Genomic DNA, 20,177 nt, shown 5'->3' on the forward strand with positions numbered 1-20,177 from the left:
AACCAGGTTTAGTGCTCGAATAGCCCCAAAGTGGTAATGAAGATAAGAAAAGGTGGCAGGTATGATGTAAGGACACAATTTCAATATAAAAATTGTGTCTATGTGTATGTATGCTTTACTGATGCAGAATTTTTATGTATATAAATTTATATAAACACACACACACAAAGCTGTACAACATATTATCCAAAGGTACAAATCTAAACATAAGTTGTGGGAAAATATTTTCCAAGCTTGAATTTAGCACAAACAGCTCTTTGTTATTACCTTATGAACAGAGTAACTAAGGAGATTTTTGCTGGATTCACAAAGCCACATATCATAATAAGTATCTCAGATGCTTAGCTAAGAAACAAGAACTGGCAGGAAGAAAGAACAGTACCAACATCTTGTTCTTCATTATAAATTCCCAAAAACTTGGAAACACACAAGATCCAGAAATTGGATAAAATACCTTCACCCCTCCCATTTCCTAACATGCTTAACACTTCTTGACAAAATTCTGACCTCAGATTTGTACCTCTGTTTCTCCTCAACTTCAGCAGAACCTGTTTTCCACTATGAAAGGAAAGAGGACTACAGTTTTAAACCTTTAAGTTCTCATTTAAATAACAATAATATCTCATGATCCACACATAGTATTCACCCAGAAAATCATTTGCTTATAAGCCTAATCTTGCTACATCATTGTCTAAGGCACGATTTTAACTCTGAGGGAATAAACCAAATTTAAAAAAAGCTTACCTGTTCACAGACATCACGGCACATTAAGTTGTCCTTTGCATGGTAACAACAAGACAAGCCTATGGAAAAGCAGGGGGAGGGAAAAAGATATTTAGAAGACTTGAAGCAAACTATCACTTCTGAACAGAAGCACCCACTTGATGGCCTATCAGGACGATTTTTCTGGTCCACAGATGACTGTGAGAAATCTTCCTTCCCAGAAGGTAAAAAAGAGCATGAGCAATTTTTGTTCTGAAGTTGATGCAGATCCATTCATCGAGTCTCACAGAATTACCCCTGAAGACTCACTGCCACCAAAAGGAGGTCTCACTCCCCTTCCCTCTGCTTCTAGCCACATTTCTGCTGCTTAACTTGCATTAGCTTGGCACCTGCCAAATTCCTTCACGAGGCAATTCAATTTATTAACCCAGGGGAAATAAAAAAAAAAGAATAATAAAAAGTGAACACAAAACCCACCAAAAGACTCCATAGAGACTATACGCTTTTGAATCATCTCACAGAATCTGAAAAGTGCAAGAACCAGTTCGGAACAGGCGGAAAAAGGAAATCAGAGCAGGAACCTCTTTTCACACAGAGGTGAACACAGCTGCTCACTGAACTCTGGCTTCTTAAAAACTTGGAACAAAACTGTAAATTGTTTCATGAGTGACGGACGATTAAGAGTGGTTTTGCCTCACTAGATGGAAGTCATAGACCAAACACAGATCTGAACACATGAACAGGAAAACAAATGAGAACTGAAGCACTGAGAAGTCATGAAACACCAAGGTGTAAAGCAGCATTTTTAACATTATACTTTGTTGTGCTTTGTTCCCCCTACTATCCAAATATTTCCTTCATTCAGAGTTAAGCTTGGCCAATATAAAATGAATTACACAACTCCTTGATATTCATTTTCATCGTCACTGCCCTGTGTTTGGAACAGTGTATTAGAAAACAGACAGACAGAGGTTTCCTTCAAAGCTTTTACTTCCATGTACATCTTCACACAGAGGATCATTTAATGATTACAGATTTCTGCTCAACTGTATCTGAACTACATATCACACAGATACAACATAAAAGCAATACTGTACAATGATACCACACACGTAAAGTTGTATTCCACAATACCTAATTACTAGATAGATTTTGACCGAACCAGTAAGAGGTATCTTTGGGCATTAATTCCTTGATAATTTCACAGCTTACAACTGTTTTCATCTGAAAGTTTATAGCTGTTACAAGAAGATAGCCAATTTAAAAAATGAAAGAATCCACCACCACCAAAAACAAAATTATCCAATATTGAAATAACATTAAAAAAGAAAAAAAAAATTCAGCCTGAAAATGTTGGGGGGGTGGGGGAGGGGAGAATCACTGAAAAGGTTGTCTGAAACAGTCACAATTTAAAATGGCTACTACAGGATTGAGCCATATTTTAATGCAGAAATCTATCATTTCTGAAGAGGAAAGAAGAGAAACCAAAGCAGGACTTATAACTGGTGAATGTTTTCATTAATAATTAGAAACAACACAGCAAAATGCCTGTAATAAATGAGGACAGCACCAAAATCCTGTTTACAACACAATGAAATGAAAGAATAAAATTGTAAAATTAACTTTAATGTTTTTTGCCAATTTTCTACCATCGCAGAAAAGGATTGAGATATGACACAGATGGCTTAAAAATCTTTCTGACTTGAGAGCTACACATGGGATCTTGCAGGTTTTCCTGCACTATGTTCAGTAAGCCGATCTGTGCCAAGAATCAACTTCATCATTAGCAGGCTCTACCATGTTCAAACTCCAGTTACTATTTCACTTAACTGAAAAGCTTTGCTTTAGACTTTCTTAGTCCTGTTATAAAGCCATGGTATTAGAAATATATAACAACAATAAAAAACATTAACTTTGAAGAACAGACAGTTTTTCTTAAGGCAAGAGTTGCACTTACTTTCAGAAATGTTTCTAAATCTCAGTGCCTATGCAATCAGACTGCAAGCACATTAACACAGTGCTGGAGAAAACATTCAGGTTCACAATGAAAAGATATCCAGCAAATTGAGTGTCATAAGTAAAAAAATCCAACCAAACATAGTTAAACGTAGGCTTTACTTACAAACAGAAATACTGGCTACTCAATCATGTTTTTGTTGTTTTCCTTCACTGTAAGTCCCAGAAATTTTTCATTATATAAATTTTTATTGAGAATAATTGCTACATTTAAGAGACCCAAGAATTCAGAGCTCCCAACCTATAAACAGAATTTACATTGGCTTAGGTGACAATGCATATGTTTAACTGCATATGTCACTACGATTTGAGTTCATGAATATCTTAGGCAACATTTTATTAAACGCTCCTTCACATAGATTATTTAATACTCTGTGGCCTTTTATCCATTAGTTTTCAGTGGCCCTCAACCCTCCATGATGAACTAACACACATCCAGGATAGTTCTCCTTCTCAATCACTTCCACTGCTGAGATTCAAGTCTTATCAATTATTCCAAAGACTGTAACAATGAAGTAAAAATATACTAAACTTTATGGTCGTTTAATTCCTTCTATACAAAATCGTAATCAATTGATGATAACTTGAATTAGCAACAAATTAAACTGGCCCAGAGTGATCTTTAGTGCTTAAGTCAGAACTGGAAGTTATTAACAATATCCATTCCAAACACAATTCCTCAGTTCTCTTTCCAGTTAACCTCTTCTGAGATGCCTTATGACATCTCTTTCAGTCAGTCCCTTACTTTCTCATTCCCACTTTCTCTAGTTTTACTAAAAAATATCAAGGTTTCATTTCAAAATTTTATTCATGTCCAACTATGAAATATCTACACTTCCTTCTTTGATAAAATCCACTATCTCAGCAATATGAATAGGTTTATCAAGAGAAAGTTGGGCTAGAATATGTCATATTTCATTCCACTAGCTTTTTACTGCCTTCTTCCTAAAACTGTGCCTCACTAGAATTCAGAACTACAGAACAACAATGAAATGCCCATAAACGCCTCAGTGATTGCAGTGTTCTGCTTTAAAGTATTACATACTTTGTATTTTCCATTCCTGTGACAGCATTACCAATGTGATCTATTTATTAAAAGCTATTTGTCAATATCTGTGCTTGTGCTGCCTTCTGTTTTCATTACTCTTTTTTGGTCCCATCAAGAAGTTACCTGTTATCATAACTTTAATGCAGGAAACTATTTTACCGCTATCCTTGCATTCACTTCTTAAAAAAATTCAATACCTTGTTCAATACCATTCTTCTTATTGAAAATGTTAGCAAAACCACAAGGACTACAAGCCCTGGAATACAAGGGCTGTTCTGACATTTCATATGGCAATCCAGAAGTCCAGAAGTTTTACCCATCCGGAGCAAGACACCAGGTCTCCTCCATTTCAAACCACAATCTTGGGAATTTACTTATTGCTAGCGTGACAGCCGAAGACACAAATCCCGTCCCCGAGTCATGTAATCCGGTGGGGTAAAAAAAGGGGTCTATCCCCATCACACTGCCAAGCGGGATGTGGGAAAGACGGCCGTACCCCTGCATCCCACTCCTCGCTACCTCAGCTGTTTAAGCCCCCCCTCTCCGGTTGCCGGCCTTCGCACCAGGGTTTCAGGCGGGTGCTTTCCACGGAGAGGCGGGGACGGACACCGAGACAGCAGCAGCGGGAAGAGGACCGACACCAGGAAGGCGACGCTGCCCCTTCCTGGCAGCGCCCCGCGGGCACCCGGGTAGCCGCCCCCGACCCTCACCTGCTGCGGCCCCGGCGCCGACGGGCCTCCCGCTCCCGCGGGGCAGGTGCGGGCGGCAGCGGGTGCCGGGGTGCCGTCCGCCGTCTCCCCCGGCTCCAGGCAGCCCGCCCCCAGCTGTGGCGAGACAGGAGCGACCCTCGGCGCCGGGCCGCGCCCCATCCCCGCGGGCGACGCCACCGCCCCAAGGCTTCGGCACCCCGCGGACGGCCTCGCCCCTGCGCCATGTTGTTGAAGAGGGACCCGCGGAGCCGCCTCCCCCCTTCCGCGGCTCGCTACTCACCGGCCGCCCCAGGGAAGAGCAGCGGGGCCACCGCCAGGCAGAGCAGGGCCCAGGGCCACCGAGCGACCGTCACCGCCATGGCCCGGTCGCGAACCCGCAGCGCGCTGACGCGCCAAGCGCCCGCCGCGCGGCTCCGCCCGGCGACCCCCGCCCGCCAGACGGACGGGCTCTGACGCGGGCAGCGCCCCCTCCCCCCGCGCCCGCTCCCGGCCCCGCTCTGCCTCCCGCCGCCCCCATTGGCTGCGGCTCCTCCGCCAGGCCCCGCCCCCTCCGCCTGGCCGCCGCGGACATTCCAGCCGGCGAGAGCCCTCGCCGCGAGGAGCTGCGTCCCGCGCCGTCGGCCGCCCCGCCCCGCCCCGCCCCGCCCCGCCCGGCGGGGAGAGGCGGCGGACAGAGAAGGGCGGTGTCCGCAGCGGGGCGGTGTCCGCCGGCGGCCCTGCGCTTGCCGCGGCCACGCTTGCTCCTCTTCGGCCCGCCTGGGCTGGGCTGCCCTGTCCGCAGGCACCGGTTCTGTGGTGCCTGCGCCGGCCTTCGCCGCTGCCCGCACAGGTACCCCGCAGCCTTCCTTTGCCCCCCGCGGCCCATGGAGCAGCAAGGGCGTGCCCGGAGGGAGGGTTCGGGCGGGTATGGCTTAAAAGAGGGCTAAGGAGAGAAGAAACTATTTAGGAGCAAGTTTTTGTGAAGGAGGCAGAGACCTCCATTGAATTAGTTTATTTCTATTTATACAATATTTGCATTGTTAATATATTTCTACACGTTACTTTTAGAGTATTGGTTGTAAGCCTACTGTATAACACTTTCCTGCTTGAAATGACTTTGTCTATCCAGTGACTGTGGGAGAAATGAACTGAATGGCACAAAGCATAGGTTACCGAAGGGGAATGACACCTGAGGCTGGGAGGACATCCCCCCGAGTACAGAGGTGAGGAGGCCATCATGGCTGCAACTTGTTGATTCGTCATCAGCTCTTGCCACTTGCTTGGAGTCAAGCTACCAGAAGCGCTCAGGCAGGTATTGCCACGGTTTGAGCCCTCTGTGCAGCTGGGGATGGCTCATGTCCAGGTTGAAGGTGACACAGGCAGGGAAGCTGTCTTAGCTTCCCAGTGACGGTGTACCTTCTCGCTGCCTGTGCAGCAGTTGTGCAGTTCCTGTTGTTCACTCACGGTGTTGCCTATGATGGGTTTCAGTTTGGGAAGGGAACCTGGAATGCTCTGCCGGGCTGCTACCGCTTTTGGTCTTTCACCTTTTGTTCAGGTTGTGTGATGTTTGTTGGTTTTCTGTGTCTAATGCTGCAGCCTGAGTCAGTGGCAACACGTTCCCATCCCTGGCAGCAGGAAGGCAATCTAACCTGTGGAGATTCAGTCTACAGCGTAGACAATTAAAAAAAGTCTGTAACTGAAGAAACCTCTCTACAGTAGGACCACCACTGCACTCTCTTTTCCCTGTAGAGATTGAATTAACCCTTTTTTTTTTTCTAGAATTCAAGAGAAATTAAATGTAAGCTATCCACTGAAGTCAAAGCAAACTTAAGTTACTGCTCATTTCATAGCTAGTAACTGTTTTGCCTCGAAGTCTGGCCATTCCAAGGTGAATGGATCAGCTTTTGACAGCTCCAGGCTTCTTGGATGAGCACCTCAGCATCCCATTATTGGATTTTCTGGCAATAGTAAAACAGGAAAATTTTTAAGGACTCAGAAAATTCAGTGTCCCGTAGACTGCTTATATCCTTTTTCCAATCTGTCATCCAAATGAACTCCTTCTCCAAAGACGGTCTGACAAGCTACCAAGCTACTCCATGGCCTTCTACAGGCTGCAGAATCTGCAGGAACCCAGTGCTCTTTAATTCCAGTATCAAATTCATAAATGGTCCAGAAAAAAACCCAAGGCAATACAGGAGAACACTCCAATGAGATGAAAAACTTTTGTATCTTTTCTGTCTGCCTATACACCAGTATAGTGACTAAATTGTACTACTTCTTTATGGAGCAAAGCCATAAGAAATAACAGTACATTTAGTTGTATTTTAATTTGAAGTCTAATAAATTAAAGTTGTTGCTGTAACTGTGAATTCAAGAAACTGAAAATTGGCAAATGTAATCTGATTATAAAAAAACCTTTTCACACCAGGACAGAAATGATGCTTATATGCGAGTGGGCTTACATGTCAGTTAAATAGATGGGCTTTTCCCCCAAAACCCAAGGTTAACGTTTGTTAATTTTCTGCCTACTCTCAGGACTTAAAATGCATCATGGGCCCACGAGGTGGCAGCAGATCCAAAAGCAAAATTAGCCAGATAGCCAAATTTGTGGGCTGGTTTAGTTTCTCTGAAAATACAAGGGGCCTGAACCGATTAGATGCATTTTCCCGCACTTATGCCAAATTGTTTAATTTGGCTCCATTTTGGATGAGGGTGAACTGCTGTGCAGTCTGCTTCTGCTGAATGCCATTTATGTGCGAAGTCATTATCAACAATAATTTACCCAACAAGCAAACGGGCAGAGAAAAGATTCTAGTGTGTCTGGTAATTTAAAGGCTCTGCATTGTCACTCCAAGTCACTGCTTCAGTTCCAGAAGAAATAACTGAGACCACTGAAAATATTTCCTTCACTTTAAAGAAGCAAACTGAACTTTGAAATAAGGTAAGCTTTTAAAATTTGGCTTTCAGTAAAGACAGTATAAATTTTAACCTAATTGTTCTAGAAAGCAAAGACTTTTGTTCCTTAGGAGTTTGGATGTTGAATCTGCAGACTAGTGTTTTTCAGTTAAACCATGCATATCAGTCTTTTTAAAAGAGAACCTATTTGAAAATGATTCCTACCCAATGTTTAACAATGAGAAGTGGAATTCTGGGGCTTGAAATAATTAAATGCTTCAGTGTACAGCAGTTTGCTACAAATATACTGACAGCATACTTTTTAAGTCTGGTGATAAGACAGAAACCCTTCTGCAACTGTATCTTGTTTTTTGCTGCTCCCGTCAACTGCTAAGGGAAAAGGAACACTTTATTCTATATGCTGTATTTCTTGTTGCTTAGAATATAATAAGTTCTGCTCATTCAGCTACCTTTTTTGTATTAGCTTGAATAGTTAGTTCATTATATTTTGTGCTGAGCAGCATTTGATCCTGCTTCCCTATCCTAAAAACTGCCAAAATGTTAAAAGGTTTGAACATTACTCCGTATTTTATGTTGAAGTCTCCCTCAGCAATAGGTGAAGATTTTGATGTAGTCATGGTCTGAATTACTGGTCCAAACATACATTTTACTGAAAGGGATCTGACCTGATCAGGATACCCTCAGAAAGTAAAATGATGCCACGTTTTTCTTAAATCCAGAGAACCATATTGTCAGTGTGGCATATCTCTGTACGTTTCAGCAGAGTACTCTCTGGACTGAAAATATACTGTCCTATATTTGAATTTAACATACTGTTATATCTGTTTTGAGATGTATATAAATTCTGTGCACCACAAAATTGTCTTCCGAACCTTTTAAGAACTTCAAGAACCAATATACAGAGCTACCCCTCAACATAGTACTTTATCAGACAAAAGGTTGTTTTCAACTCATATACCTTCTGTTTCTATTTTTATCTCATTGCTACTGTCTTCCAGTATTTTCCCTCTTGGTAATTTCTAACCCCATTGTATTTTAGTTATGAATATTTAAAAAAAAAAAGCTCTGCTGTAATTCTTAGGATATCATACCTTACAATTGGAAAGTCTACAACATTTGTAGACTTACCCTAATTAGCATTAATTTGTCTAATATGTATATCAACAACTAGATACCTGCATGATAAGCCGGTGCCAGATTTTTAGCACGTTGAATAGCTTTCCTGTGCTGAGGCTTGTTCTGTTTCATCTCTCCGTTGGAACTAGGTAGGGCTTTACAGCTACCTCAGACACATTTGTGTGCGAACTGGTAGGAATTGTGGGACCAGTTGTGGGACTGTCCTTAACAAGCTGCTAGCTAGTAAGTGAGGCTGTTGCCTGTTTCTTCACGCTAAGGATGGATTGCCACAACAAAGCCTCTTTCAAAATGATTTTGTTCTTGAACAGGCAAGCCTTTTTGTTCAGGCAAAACTTGGCTTACTTTATTTTTTCTTCATTAGAGAAGGCAGCATTTTACAGCTGACTTTCCAAATGATGAATAAGAAAGATTGATTTATTTTCAAATTACTTCACTTTTTTTAAAACCAGAAAACTAGAAATGCGGGGGTTTTTTATAACAATTATAATAAAAGGTAAAACACAAATACAAGAGCAAGGTTTGGTGGCTGCTATTAGACACATCAGAAGCAGTGTGCAGTTACGCTGATAAAGTTGTATATAAACCAACACAGATGTGAAATTAAAGCCAATAAATATGTACATTAATGGTAAATACAATGCAATTAATTTTAAGCAAGTTGAACATGTGGTACATATTAGAGTTCATAAAATCTTGCTATAGGCAAATAATTAATGTTGCATACATCGAGTCTGGAAGGATAGCCAACAGAAAGTGATTAAATAAATGTGGAGTATATAATTAATTACAATTTGCTATGAAGGTAATAAAGAAGTAAATAAGATTCTGTCATCATCAGTGAGCATAAGTTAAGAAACTATTCTATAGTTTTGGAAAGGAATTTGAAATAGATCTCACGTTTGCTGAAAGAGGCAGTTTTGATGTTCATAAAAGGTGCCATAAAAAAAATCTGGCTCTGCTTTACATTGCTCTGTTGAGAAAAGTTACACAAATGACCTGAAACTAAAGTCACCTGTCAGTCTAAATTTTAAACCCCTGAAATCAGTTATGGGATTAGAGACATGTCTGCTTCTCTTCAAATGAGAATGTTGAGTGAAGTAAAATACTTCTTGGCAACAGAGCTTATGAAATGGATAATTTAAAAACAGGTTGTGAACTGATGGAAGCATCAAGGCCATTCATTCTCTTTGACATAGAAAAACTGCATCAGTAAAGCGTAACTACCATGTCCTTCCATGTTAAAGAAGGTGATCCTAAAAATAATGCCTAAAAAAAATGTCACCAAGATACATTTACGCTAGTTGGTCAGATGCTTTTTACTCTCTATACTGTGTTGTATGCTCTATAATCTTTGTACTGTATACTCTCTATAATGGAGTTATGTATTAATGTAACTGTATCAATTTGCTGCCTTCAAGACTACTATATGTAGGGTTGCTAGCAAGTGTGTGGAGTACCTTCATGTAAAAGGCTCTCTAGTGGGATGGAAGATCATTTCAATTTGACTTCTGGAATAACATTAAGGGATTGATAGAAAAAAAAAAGTGGTTTTCAGTTTGAGAAATTGGAAGTGAGGGAAACTATACTGGAAGGTTCTGGAGTTTGGGGAATAGAAAATTGATCCCTTCAAAATGTGGAAAAAGAGTATTTCAAATGGAACTGTGTTCAGGCCAGTCGAATCCTTTAACCATACTAATGATCTAAATCCGAATCTAAACTCAAGTGTCTAAATACAAAGTCTGCTACACCTGTACCATAGCAGAGATGGGCTGTACTCGTGCCAGTCGAAATCCTATCTTCTTTCTGGCCTTGGCTCACCATCCAAGAGGACGTATAACAGCATTTAGCAAGTGATGACACATCTATGTCTTGGAATACAGATAAAAATGGATATTCATTTTGCTGTTCAACTCAGGCTTCAGTATCAGCAGTGCATCTGCCAGCATATCGGAAGCATGGCTTGGAGATAGAAAAGGATATGTTGAAGAACACAGAGAATGCCACATGGAAATTCTTCTGTGGATTATCCCACTGAATCATCGAGTCGTGTATAGGATTAGTTACTTCTCCATATGGTGTTTAAGGACCAAATTGCTGCTAGAATATTTTCCAAAGGTTATTTTTATGTTTTGCGGTACTATGGAATTGTATTAAAAATTACATCATAACCTGCACCTACAGTGAGGTATTTTAAAGCACCCAAAGAGCTTTATACATTGTCCTCCATGTTTTAGCAATTATAATACTCTCTCAATTAGTAATCTTTGAAGAACTGTGTGTAATTCGTTCACTGCTATACATACATTTCTGTATGAACACAGTCTGCAAGCTTTGCAAAAATCGGTGTGGGTGGTATGAAATCATTCATGCTGCTAATTGACAATTAGGCAGTTGCTTCTAGTTTCAAACAAAAAAAATCAATCTAGACTGGCAGATGAAATAGAAAAGAAAGGGGAAGGCATAAAATTCCATTTTTTGCAACCAGTTTGTGTCATGTTATTTAAATCAGTTTTAGTTAAACTAGCTAAAACTAATCGGTTTTAGCTAAAATAAAATTATTTTATTCTTGCTACTCCATACATTAGCTAGCAAGTTCTGTCAAGATGACATTATAATTACGTGAATTACAGATCAACGCCTATTCCCATTTGTACCTACACTTGAGTGACATGAGTGAATTAGGGTAGAACTTTGCTAGTACGCATTAATCCTGAATATGTCTCAAAATACCATAATAAAAATGTCAAAAGGTACTTTATTTATTCTAACTTCTGTAACTTTTTGTAATAAAAATATATATGCATAATTTACATACTAAGTTTAACAGTGAAGGAAGTTATTAGAGAACTCTGATGTCTTTACTAGGAAAGGAAAAGCCACACATGTCTGAGAACAACGGAGAGAGAGAGTCTCAGTTTTTGATGAGAACAAGGAGTAGTGCAGCGGGACAAGGCAGTGGGGCTAGCGAGAGCGAGTGCTGCCTGCAGGCTCCTTGCTTGCAGGGAGCTGGCTGAGTTTATCCTGCAGCCAAGGGCCACGTGCAGCGCAGCACAGCACAGCCTGCACCTGCTCAGGCACGCTCGGTCCTCCATGTGCAGTAGTCCTCTCCTTACCATCACTACACAGGGACATGAGGATCAAACAAAACTTCTTCTGTTAGGCAGCTTTAAATAATATATGCTATAGCAAAATAACTTGTTAATTTTGAAGTCATATATAGTAGATCAGAATTCCGATCCTAAAGAATAATTTTAAAGCTCCCCCACCATACATTCAAAAATTCATAGCTAAATTCTTATTGGTTTTGATAACTAAGACTGAAAAAAAAAAAAGATAATTACTTTTCCCTTTAAAATGCTCATATTTACTTTTCTTGGGTAGTGAAACTAAACCAGACTTTAAAAATCACTAAGCACCTGATCTGTCTCATAACTGATATCCAATATATATATATGTGTACACAAAGCACAGCAAGATCCAAGTAAAATTTAGTGGCCTAAATCAAGACTGAAGATACATAAATCTAAAATTGAAATTGGAAAAAATATATTGACTGCTTGGAAGCATGTAAGCATTGTATACAGTTCATGCTTCAGCTTCCTGGGTTCCTTCGGCACCTGCTTCTTCCTAAATCCTCAGCTGTCCTGGTGGATTGCCATCCTCCAAATCTCAGCTCCTCCAACGGAGCAGAGGCAGGATGTGGGTATCGACATCCAAGACAAAAGCTGTGAGCCCCTCACCTTTCTGGGGGCCTACACTCTTCTCAGGGAAAGCCTGAGAATAAATAACCTTTCAAAAATGTAATGACATCCTACACATAGCGTCTTAAAAGAAGAAAATGAAGAAATAGCTTGGTTTAAAAATGTTCTTACTAGTGCCCAATAGGTAAATCAAGTAATACGATAAAATCAAGTAAACAAAATACAAGTAATGTATTTTGTCACAAATTACAAATTAAATGTCACAAATGTCACAAATTAAATAAGTGATGCCCTTTATGCGTACCTATATACCTTACATGCACTGCTAACTAATTATGTTTTAACTCAATAAATAGAAAATAAGACACAATAATGAAAAGAAAGGTGGGGAAGGGGGAACTGTCAGTGTACTTTATCAATCAATGTTTTACCATACATGATGCATGTTTAAAGGTGCAAGAGTATTTTCAAAAACGGAACCAAAATTTTATCTTTAAAATACTTATGGGGTCTGAAAGTCACCTGCTGTCGTTTTGCTGTTCTGTACATCCTAGCTTTGAAGATATGAGAAGAATAGTGGAACACAATCCTAAAATGGTACTTTAAATTCTTCTGCAATTCCTAAAGAAAAAGCTGTTTTTAAATGAAAGTTTGTTTACTTATTTATTCAACAACTATGACTACACCTATCCAGCAATAGTAAGTACAACAAATTGCTAAGCCAACAACTGAAATTAAATTAACATCATAACTATAGCATTAATAACAGAAGGGAAGTCTGCAAAATGCTAATATGGTCATTTTGCTGAAAGCTGAGGAAAACAATAACAACAACAAAAAAATCTCATGAGCGCAACGTGTTGGGAATCTGCAGAACGCGGTAGCCCGACAGTGGCAAGGCTGCTGCAGCTCCATGTCCCCGGATCCCACCAGTTGCAGGGCTGAACATCTTCCTAGCAGGCACGGGCAGGGGCACACAGAACAACACAGCAAGAAGCACTCAACATGGACACAATCGGCACAGACAGCCTCATCCTGCTCCCCTCTCTGGCTCATCAGGATGGAGGTCTGTTAGTGAAAAACCTCTCCATGTATGTACAGTGCAGATCCCTCCAGCAGCTGAGCTCAGGCAGTCTATCCAGCAGCTGCCCCTGGATCCTCACACCTGCCCAGCCACTACCACGTGGGCGTGCAAGTTCCCACAGCCTGCAGCCCCACTTCAGCTGCTGGTAGAGGACCTCCCACCCTATACACACACCAGTGCACAAGCAAACACACTCTGGATCCCTACAGTAACTGGGCTTGGACACACAGAGCATCCAGTAGTTGGTCCTGCATCTTCTCTCTCCCCAGTTGCTTCCTGCATAGATGCACACATACCAACTGGTCTCCCAGTCAACCCCATACCTCATGGTCTCTCCAGCAGCTGGCCCGGACCTGCTGGGCTTGGCTCTGGCAGCCAGCTCCTCCAGGAGTACCACCTGCAGAAAGGCACACACATAACTGGCTCTCAGGCCACTTGACCTACTTGCCAACAAACCCAGCCTACCTTTGCTAGTGATCATGCACTCATGTAGGCACCCTCCCTTGCTTCAGCTGCTGCAGCACAGACATGTGGGCCCTGTTGCCTGTGGCCCAGCTCCGCTTGCTGGCACTTGGACCTTGGTGCACACAGAATACACTGTCCTTCACCCAAGAAAATAGAAACGGAGTTTCATGAGACGACAGGACAGACTGTGCTGGTACAGCACAGGGTGCAGCCTTAATGTAATGACCAAAGCATAATGACCTTAAGTGTAATGACCGGCCACCTTTTTATATACACAACCGGCTCCTTTTATCCCCTTTTCCCTCTCTTTTCCCATGTTTGTTCCTCCCCAAACCACCTCGATCCCTCCCTTTCCCCACCTTTGGTTCCTCCCCTAAACATGCTATGCCAAGTCTAGCGCAACCCCAACACGCTCTTCAGCTGCATCACATGCCATGTGCTGTAGCCCTGCCAGCAGTGACCCTACCTCAGTCTGCAAGGTGATCCAGAGAGCCTCTCCAGCAGGTTCATCGTCTGGGCCTCACACCTGGACAGCAAGGCTGATGGCTCTCCCAGGACAGCTTTGGGATGGGCTGGGACAGGGTCTCCATTCTTCTTACTGGGCTATAGGGGTTCACCCAACCTGCCTCTGTGCTCCTTTGTGTTTGTGGGGATGAGCTGTTTATCACATAAACCAACACCGCACCAAATAATATAATCCACTTTTAGATCTCTTAATGTGTTATCTGCAAGCCAAAGAAAACCAGGACACATAATCAGCTAGCTGTCTCTGGATCACTAGCCTTACGATAAACCAGCTTGAGATCCTCTCCTTTGAAAAGGATGTGAAAGATTTTATAGTTACGCTAGGAAACCAAAATGGGGAAAAAGAAATTATGATACCTATTAGAAGTCACTCAGAATACAAATTGAAGAAAATATGCAACAATGGAAGTAAAACAAGTTGAAAAAAACCCAGTGAATGGAAAAAACAACAGCTGACAACAGACCACATGTCTAGAACAAGTACACTATTGCAGGAATTGTACATGTTCCTTGCCCTTCCTCTTGCATTCCCCAGATTTTTCCCAGAGGAGCCTATTATCGTTTATGTAGCCCTATAAGCATGCTGCAGCTTCTGAATATCTTACATAAGAGCAAAACATGCCATCTTAAACAACAGCATGCAATTTTGAAGGTACCATTTCTATAAAATACCCAAAGACTCCATCTTGCTCCTAAAAAGGTGGTATGCAACAAACAGAGCAAACTCATTATTTCTAGAAAGCATCAAAGGCATGCTTCCAAATGCAATGCAGGTAAGGGAAAAGAGCATTCTGGCATATTGATTTTCTGGCTGGCTAACTTAACATTTGTTATTTTTTCTGTGTTTATTGTTGCTACAGAACAGATTTTATATTAGTAGTGCAATTCTAATATTGCTAATGAGTCACTAAAACAGTAACTCATTGACAAGGAATCCCTAATTCTGCTTATAGGTCTAGAAAAACTCAAATTTGAATTTTTCTTTTCTTTTTTTTGGACTTACCATTACTGAATGTTCTTCTTGTTATTGCCCATAGAACAAGAACAAATGCCCACATGTCAATATGGTTATTGGCATGAAAGCCATTAACCAAAATTGAGTCATCAAGAAGTTCTGGTGCCATGTACCATTTTGTGCCAAGTCTAGGATTGTTGTCAACATCTGATCAGTTCTTTGTCTAGGAACGTGTTACTGCAAGGCCTAAAATTGAGATTAAAAAATACTTCAAAATGGAAGTTTAATTAATATAGATTTGAAGTTAGCATTATCACATTTAATAAATCAGTATTATCTATTTAATACAAAATCAGTATGTAGAAAGGCTGAAGTGGCACATTATTTAATCTATGCTAATTAAACCCTGAAATTGCTGGAAGATGCTATCTAGCTGACTATATCCCTTAATGAGAAAAACAGGTAAAATATTGCTTCAAATTCATTCCAGGTGATTCGCTCATTACAGGAGTTTAAAGAAACAGCTGAAGCAAAGTTGGGACTTGGTGTTACTTTGGCACCTTGTGAAGGATTAGGAATGTACCAAAAGGTTGGGATAGTGGGCAGTGATTCTTTTGAAGAAGGACAAAGGAAAGAGATAAGAAATTATATACCAGTCAATTTTGTTTTGATTGTTTGGGGGAAAAAAAAAACCCTGGAGTGAATAATCCAACATTATTTTTGAGTACCACCATGACAGCAAGCAAGAGTCAACATCCATTTTCTTACCAACAAGTTGTGGCAAACATCTCATTTCCCTTCACAACAACTGAAGCAAGGAAAGTTCAGGTTGGACATCAAAAAAAGCTCTCTAAAGATAAGGCTAGTGAAGTAATGAAATGTATTGCCTAGGGAAGTTGTAGAATATCCACCAGAAACAGTCTGGCAAATCTTTCAGAAATAGTCTAGGCAAATGTTTGCCAAGCACATGGATATGGTTAATCTCGCTTTGGAGCAGTGTGAAAGGTTTTGTGATTTCCAGAATCTTTTTCAGACCTGTTTATCTCTGATTCTTCACACACACCTCCAGGCTATGTCTCAGAAATGAATGGGGCCTTCACTAGCAGGGCAGAGACTACTGTAAAGGGCTTTTGGCTGTAAAGGGCAGATCTGAAGGTGCTCATAAACAAACCTGAAGCAGCTTAAAGCACCCTTGCTCTGGCTGGACCTTTGTAAGTGACTGCCTGTAAGTGTGGTCTGAAAGAGAAACCTAGCAAAGGAAGCTGTTGAAATTTTTCAGCCTTTCTGGGGATTAAAAAACAAAAGTTACGTTTTCAACCTCAGAATAAGACGTAATCACCACAAAAGACAGCAACAAACAAAACTGTTTCATCTCTAGGAAACACTCTGCATTTGAGAACATTTTCTCAAAGAATCCTGCAGAATTAATTCCAAGAAAATTAGTTACATATACCTTCCTTTCTCTATTGCTACTGCAGGTGCTTGAGTGTTTGACTAACAGCAAATCTTGGCAAAATCTGTGCTTTAAGTTAAATACATTTATAGAACTATTTTCTTCAGAAGAACATATAGCATAGGTCTATCTGAGAAAGCACAGTGCAGAAAATACATAGCTAAATAAAATGACCTAGATCCCAAAAGATATAAAAGAATTAGTTTTGCACACTTATGAATAGATGTGCAGTAGTTTATACTTTTAAATGTAAGATATTACAAAAATAATTAATATTTTATTTAATATTTCTATTATTACAAAATTATTAAAATATTTAATTAAAATGATTGTTCAATTATTTTATTATTTCATCTTAAATGCCAAGTGGCAAAAATCAGAAAGGTTTTGAAAAAATGTTATGAATAAAGGCAGTTTAGATTAAGAATCACTTCTAGTAATATTTATAATTTATTGAGAAGTTATCCTTGCTAGGTTTCTGCCTTGCTTCTGGATCATTGATTTTATAGTTGCCTCAACTATCAGCACTGGTAATTAAAAGACGTAACGTTCTTTTGTGAAGTACAATGCAACCAAACAGACATTATATTTTTTCATCATGGTCTTTCTATCCTGTTTAGCATTTTCTGCGTACAAGTGAATAAATCATGAACCATGCGTTATGAATTGCAAGGTATTAGGATTAACAGAGTAGGACTTCTGATCAGATTGATATATTATTGCTGAGGCTAAATATCATATAGTGTTTTGTATGCAACATGAGTTGTCCAATAACTACTACATTTTCCTCATTCAAACACATGGCAGATCTACTAACTACAAGGAGAACAGGTTATTTTTAATCCAGAATTTGTTATAAAAGATATTATTTTTCAAACAATTAAAATTCCTTCCTGAGATCAGCAACACAGCAGCACAATTCTTAACTAAGATATTTTTGCTTTTTAATGCCTATGTGCTGTTGGTTTATCTTCTGACCAAAATATTTCAGTATGTAGATATACAAGACAACTTGCAACAAAAAGTGTAAAATTTAAACAACCGTAAATTATCAACTGTATGTCACTGCAGGTAGTTATACAGTGACTCATTTTTGTGGTAGCAAGGCCAAATTTCTCCTGGAATTTCTTGATGTCATGTCTGATGCAATGAACCCTAAAACAAAAAGGAAATTCTTCTCATTAACTATGCTTGCCTTTGAAAATAATTTGATATGGCAGGAGTGGATCAGTAAATCTATCAGTAGAGCTACTAATTAACTCCAACGGGGTTTTTTTGGGGTGTTTTTTTTTTTTTTGTTGGTTTTTTTTTTTAAGAAAATAAATCAAAACATAATCCTTGTTTCTTATCAACCCTTCTTTTTTGTGCCAATGACTATGAATTCACTGATCAGTCAGAATTGTATTCTATTAAGAGATCAATTCCTCTTAGGTCTTACTCTAAAGACTACTTTTCTGTTTCACCAACTTATTAAGTAAAATTGTTTTTGATTACAATTTAAGTAAATGAATAAATGATGAAAATGATAATTTTAGACAGATTCCTAATGGACACTTTTCTCCAGTCCCATAACATATAAGAGAGCCTGAATGTTTGTTGCTTTAGTTTGAAAAAAGGAAATTAAAAGCCTCTGTATCATATAGATCATGTTCTTTTCTAACCTCTCTTTCAGAAACAACAAAACCAGAGATAACTATCTGCAAAATTACAGGCTTGTAAGAAAAAATATTTGAAAGCCATATAATTCAGATACTTCAAAAGTTCTTTTCTCTATAAAAAATTTCAAGTAAATTATAGACTTGAACAAAAATTAAGTACCACATAACTCCCCCCCCCCAAGAATCCTAAAAGGACATGACTAAGATTTTCTCATTAAGAGATAAATATATGAAAAATGAGTCCCTTTCTTCTTGGAAATAATGATACCAGTATACGCTCATGTTGAAGTAGTATGGCACTAAAAATATCAGCTTCTTTAAATTATTATTTTTTTATCCCTTGATGAAAAGATTCTTGCAGCAACATTTTCCCCTTGCCACCGAGCTTTCCAGACTTCTCCATTGTGGCCTTTTCTTAAGAAAAAAAAAAAGATATCAAATTGTTGAATAATGATACATATTTCTTTTCAGGCCTGGGCACAGTTTAAGTACATGTGTATTAAGGACTTTGGTTGTTTTTCTCTGCAGCTTTTTAGCATTTATAATAAGATTAAACATGGGAGATAGTCTCCAGATTTTAAAGTGGTGCAGTGAGTCTTCTGGATAGTAGACCATCTAGCTGCAACATTGCAATATATTTTTGTAAACAAATTCACTGATGTTCGGTTCTTAAGAAATGATATATCTCTGATGCCTAAAACAAAAATGTTCAATTTCAGGGAAGAATAAAGATAGCAGACTTCCACTCTCAGTTAAAAGATTTCTTGCTATCTTGTGTCTTTGATCTTTAGTAGGGAAAGCAGAGCTGACAACTGTTCTTTCTCATTCTCCTTCTTCCAACAGTGCTGATCTTTCCCAAAATCTTTAATTCCGTTGCAGCAGAACAATAATTAATTGAGGTTCCAGTAAATATATTCTTATTCTCATAGGTCCAAACAGGAAGCTGAAAGAGTTGAGTGGTTCCCTAACCAGAATCACAAGAATGAAGAAATGACATGCATTATTTGTTGATGAGAAAAACAAACAAACAAGCCAAAAGCCCAACAGAAAAACTCTTTCACTGGTATATGGAAAGCATAGTATCACCCAGACTAGCTCCACCTTCTACCTCAATGAACTAATTACAGCAACTCAATCACGCAATGCATTGCAATTTTAGTAGTCCCCTCCAGTGTATCTACAGCGATACACTATTGAATACTTTAAAATTAGAAGACGACTTGAGAAACGGAGATGGTTTCTAATACTAAATTACAATTTTACTTCACCTGTGGTATAGATGCATAAAATATGGAAGGCAGGAGAATAATTATCATTATAACTTTACAATTCATTGTCTTTAAATGTGAAATAACGTGGTTGTTTTGGTACTATACATAGGCAGATCACTAAAAACAGCTGAGTAACTATCAAATCTGACCTACCTTCCAATGAAGAAAATGTGTATGAAATTATTTAAAGGTAGAATAATCTTATGTAACAAGACTTGTAAAGTTTTAAAATTCAGATGTGAATGCTTCACATGTATAATGTAAGCTTTGACGAAGTGTTTTGATTTGGTGCTTTTACATTTTTCTTGTAAGACGTGATTAACTCTTGACCTACCTACATCTACTAGCATTTTGCAGTAAAAATAGTGCTGAGCCACTTCCTGAGGTGCAAGAATAATCCAGTAATTGCTAAACATGGAGAAAAAACATGTTTTTTTCAGTTAAAACAAAGAAATAATTGAAATTAAGAGTAGTTTTTATAAAGAATTTCAGAATTCTTGACTGGCATCCCTTAAAATTGTCCCCTCCCCCGCATC

At 39.4% G+C, this 20,177-nt stretch overlaps 1 protein-coding gene and 2 long non-coding RNA genes across 7 annotated transcripts in view; 1 reads left to right on the plus strand and 2 right to left on the minus strand.

The window, feature by feature from the left end:
- RECK (reversion inducing cysteine rich protein with kazal motifs) overlaps positions 1 to 4,957 on the minus strand; it is a 69,256-nt gene extending 64,299 nt beyond the window's left edge. Inside the window, exons 1-2 of one of the 2 annotated variants that reach the window (XM_072853503.1) lie at positions 4,778 to 4,957; positions 745 to 803 (exon numbers count right to left, since the gene is read on the minus strand). In XM_072853503.1, the coding sequence (XP_072709604.1) occupies positions 745 to 803; positions 4,778 to 4,856 (138 nt within the window). In that variant the 5' untranslated portion in view covers positions 4,857 to 4,957. The remainder of the gene's footprint in view (positions 1 to 744; positions 804 to 4,777) is intronic. The other variant, XM_072853502.1, reaches the window with a different exon arrangement.
- Positions 4,958 to 5,076: 119 nt separating this feature from the next.
- Positions 5,077 to 11,353, plus strand: LOC140648087 (uncharacterized). Of its 4 annotated transcripts, XR_012041102.1 has the most exons (4): positions 5,077 to 5,326; positions 5,606 to 5,699; positions 7,332 to 7,417; positions 10,445 to 11,353. It is a non-coding gene; the product is annotated as an uncharacterized lncRNA (long non-coding RNA). The 4 variants fall into 4 exon arrangements; XR_012041100.1 differs by having other exon boundaries at positions 5,606 to 7,417; positions 10,410 to 11,353; XR_012041101.1 differs by having other exon boundaries at positions 5,606 to 7,417.
- Positions 11,016 to 16,903, minus strand: LOC140648086 (uncharacterized). The gene is made up of 3 exons (XR_012041098.1): positions 15,308 to 16,903; positions 14,246 to 14,504; positions 11,016 to 13,711 (listed from the first exon to the last, which is right to left on the minus strand). It is a non-coding gene; the product is annotated as an uncharacterized lncRNA (long non-coding RNA).
- Between the last annotated feature and the right edge of the window lie 3,274 nt (positions 16,904 to 20,177).

The sequence above is a fragment of the Ciconia boyciana genome, chromosome 2 (genome assembly GCF_034638445.1).
Source record: "Ciconia boyciana chromosome 2, ASM3463844v1, whole genome shotgun sequence".
Lineage (NCBI taxonomy): Eukaryota > Metazoa > Chordata > Aves > Ciconiiformes > Ciconiidae > Ciconia > Ciconia boyciana.